This window comes from Galeopterus variegatus, unplaced genomic scaffold (genome assembly GCF_000696425.1).
Source record: "Galeopterus variegatus unplaced genomic scaffold, G_variegatus-3.0.2 Scaffold6238, whole genome shotgun sequence".
NCBI classification, from domain to species: Eukaryota; Metazoa; Chordata; class Mammalia; order Dermoptera; family Cynocephalidae; genus Galeopterus; species Galeopterus variegatus.
This window is the reverse complement of record NW_007732349.1, coordinates 24,885-27,699: the sequence shown is the minus strand read 5'-3', so window position 1 is coordinate 27,699 and position 2,815 is coordinate 24,885. Positions and strand designations below refer to the sequence as shown.

Sequence of the window (2,815 nt, the reverse complement as noted above, 5' to 3'; positions counted from 1 at the left end):
GATTCAATAATACATTTTTAATGTTTTTTTCTAAACGTTCACAAGGAACGATCGCTTTTGAATTTGGGGAAAAAAAAACACCACATATCTCAGAACTAAAGAAATATTCTGTGTGTTGGGGGACACGGAGGTTTCAAGAAGAGTTCTAGGATCTTTCCCACCTGCATTTACCAGCAGGTGAACACCCAGGCATGTCAGTGATGGGATTCAACCCGTGCCTGTCCTGTGTAACATGTGATGTTAGCAGAAAGAATAAAAATAAGCCTGTACCAGGGCCACTGCTCATCCCTGTCACTTCCTTTGGTGCTATCCCTTAGGCTCTGTTTTCCTTGCCCTAAGAGTGGTAAAAAAAAATAAGGAAATAAAATCTGCATGTGGGCTTGCAAAGAGAAGGAAGGAAAGGGAGAGTCTCCCCTTCAGTGGAAGCTGCTGATAGCTGCCCCCTGAGCTTCTCAGGACAGGTGGCAGCAGCTCTTGGGCCTCTTCAGCACTGATGTCATAAGGAAGTGAGAGCACCCCAAAAACATTCCTAGTCCAGGAGAGAGTCGCCATGCCCCAAACTGTAGCCCAATAAAGCTTCTCATTCTTGAGCCAGATGTAGCAGCATTTTGGAGGAGAGGGAAAAGTCCCTACAAATACATGCATGTGAAACAAAGTCTAGATGCTGCCTCTGCCTGGCTGTCACCTTGGTCTGGAATGCCCCTCCCCCAGTTGCCTGCACAGCTGATGCTCTCACCAACCTCCAGTTCTTGCTCAAATAGCTCCTTCTCAGAGAGGCCTGCTCTGCCAACATATCTAAAAAGGCAACCCTTGCTCCGAATCTTTCCAAAGCACTTAGAGAACTTCTAACATTCTATATAATTTACTCATTTATTGGATTGTTGTTTATTATCTATCTTCCCCATCAGGACAAAAGCTGCTCGAGAACAGGGAATTTTTTTTTTTTCCCTGATTTGTTCACGGATATATCTCAAGTGCTTAAATCAATGCCTGGCATCTAATAGGTGCTCAATAAATATTCCTGCTAGGGGAGGTTATGAAGCTTTGTCTTTTCATCTTTTCTTTTCCCATAGACTCATCACATGTACCTGCTAATATCATAAACAAAGAAAATTATTAAACAGAAGGCAGGACTTACAGTAAACACTGCTTGAAGGTTATTGAGCTTCTCTATTTCCTTGGGCATCCCATTACTGCCCCAACGAATTAGATAGTTCTCACTGGCAAGGAAAAAAAAATTATTCTTAATGAGAGGCTATGTGGGGATGGAGGTTTCCCTTTGTATAGACATACAAGGGTAAAGTAAAAGGTCAGAAGTGCTCAATTAAGTGCAACAGGCAGGTGTGAAGGTAGCTGAGGTGGATCTAAGACCACACAAATGGCCACACCACTCAAGGGTCCCCTGGCTTTGGAGAAGTGTCCCTGCTACAGCTCCACAGGGCACACTGCATCCAGATCCATGCCCAGCATTGCTCAAGATGGGCACAGACAGAGTCGATTTTATGGGATTCTACTGTCTCGGGTCTTCTGTCCATCTCAAATTCTTTGCATAAAAGTTTCAGTTCTGCTGAATCAAGAATTTAATTTAATTTTGTAACAGTCATTCCAAACACATCCCTTGTAATCCTCATCACCACACTCAAAAACTTTTTTCTAGAAATAAACAATTTATCAGTAATCACTTTTAACTACCTTTGCAAAAATAAATGTTTTCTTACTGCTCAGAAGTAGTGCTATACATCTGAACAATGTTCTGTCTATCACTCCCTATAGTATATTTTTTATTTTTCATAGACTATTTTGTTTACAGAAGTTTGGGGATCACAGCAAAGTTGAGCTAAAAGTACAGAAAGCTCCCAGATAACTGCCCTTCCCCCGAACAGCGTCCTCGACTATCAACATCCCCCAGCAGAGTGGTGCATTTGCTACAATCAATGAACCTGCACTGACATGTCATTATCATCCAGAGTCCACAGTTCACATCAGGGTTCACTCTAGTGATGTACATTCTGTGGGTCTGGACAAATGTATAATTACATGTATTCATCATTACAGTATCATGTGGAGTAGTTTCACTGCCCTAAAAACCCCCTGTGCTCTGCCTACTCATCCCTCCCTCCTCTCTTTCCTACAGTCTTTCAGATTTTTTGCTCCTGTGTCCATGTCCTGATGAGTTTTATGTGATCTCTTAATCCCAGACAATACGCACTGTTTCGGCAGCTACACATAAAGGCTCAATAGGTGAAAACATTTTACTTTACGCTGCCTAGAAATCCTCCCCAGCTTCTCTGTCCTTCCTCTTCAAACTCAGCAAAGAGCTCCTTAGGCAGGGGCAGGTGAAGCCTGGGTATTCTGTAAAGTCAATGGCAGGTGATCTGGGTCTCTCTACCTGATGAAAGTGGACTGGTCGGGGTCGTACAGGGCCATGAACAACTCTGAGTCCTCCCCGATGTTGCAGACGAAGTTCTTGAAGTTCACGTAGAGGCCATAAGTGTGGACAGAGCTGAAGATGGACTGGCCCCGCAAGTCCAGGTTCTGCAGAATGGACTGAGCACAGAGGAAAAGAGAGAAAAACATCCTGAGTTCAGCAAATGGGAAATGCTCGCAAAGAAATCAGCCTGCACACGGGGACACATAGAATCACTTGCTGAAGCACTTGCTGAGACGTGTATATAAGTGAACCAATGATCCATCGAGTGAGCAAAATATAATCATTATTACTCAGGCAATCAAGAATGCTCTGGGGCCGGCCAGGTGGCGCACTGGAGAGTGCGCCGCTTGAGAGTGTGGCGGCGCTCCCGCCGAGGGTTCGGAT

At 44.2% G+C, this 2,815-nt stretch overlaps 1 protein-coding gene across 1 annotated transcript in view; it reads right to left on the bottom strand.

Annotated features, from left to right (window-relative positions):
* LOC103606041 (dedicator of cytokinesis protein 5) overlaps positions 1-2,815 on the bottom strand; it is a gene marked incomplete at its 3' end in the record, with an annotated part of 132,284 nt that overhangs the window by 106,461 nt on the left and 23,008 nt on the right. Inside the window, exons 6-7 of the mRNA XM_008590639.1 lie at positions 2,390-2,547; positions 1,139-1,220 (exon numbers count right to left, since the gene is read on the bottom strand). Of these exons, the coding sequence (XP_008588861.1) occupies positions 1,139-1,220; positions 2,390-2,547 (240 nt within the window). The remainder of the gene's footprint in view (positions 1-1,138; positions 1,221-2,389; positions 2,548-2,815) is intronic.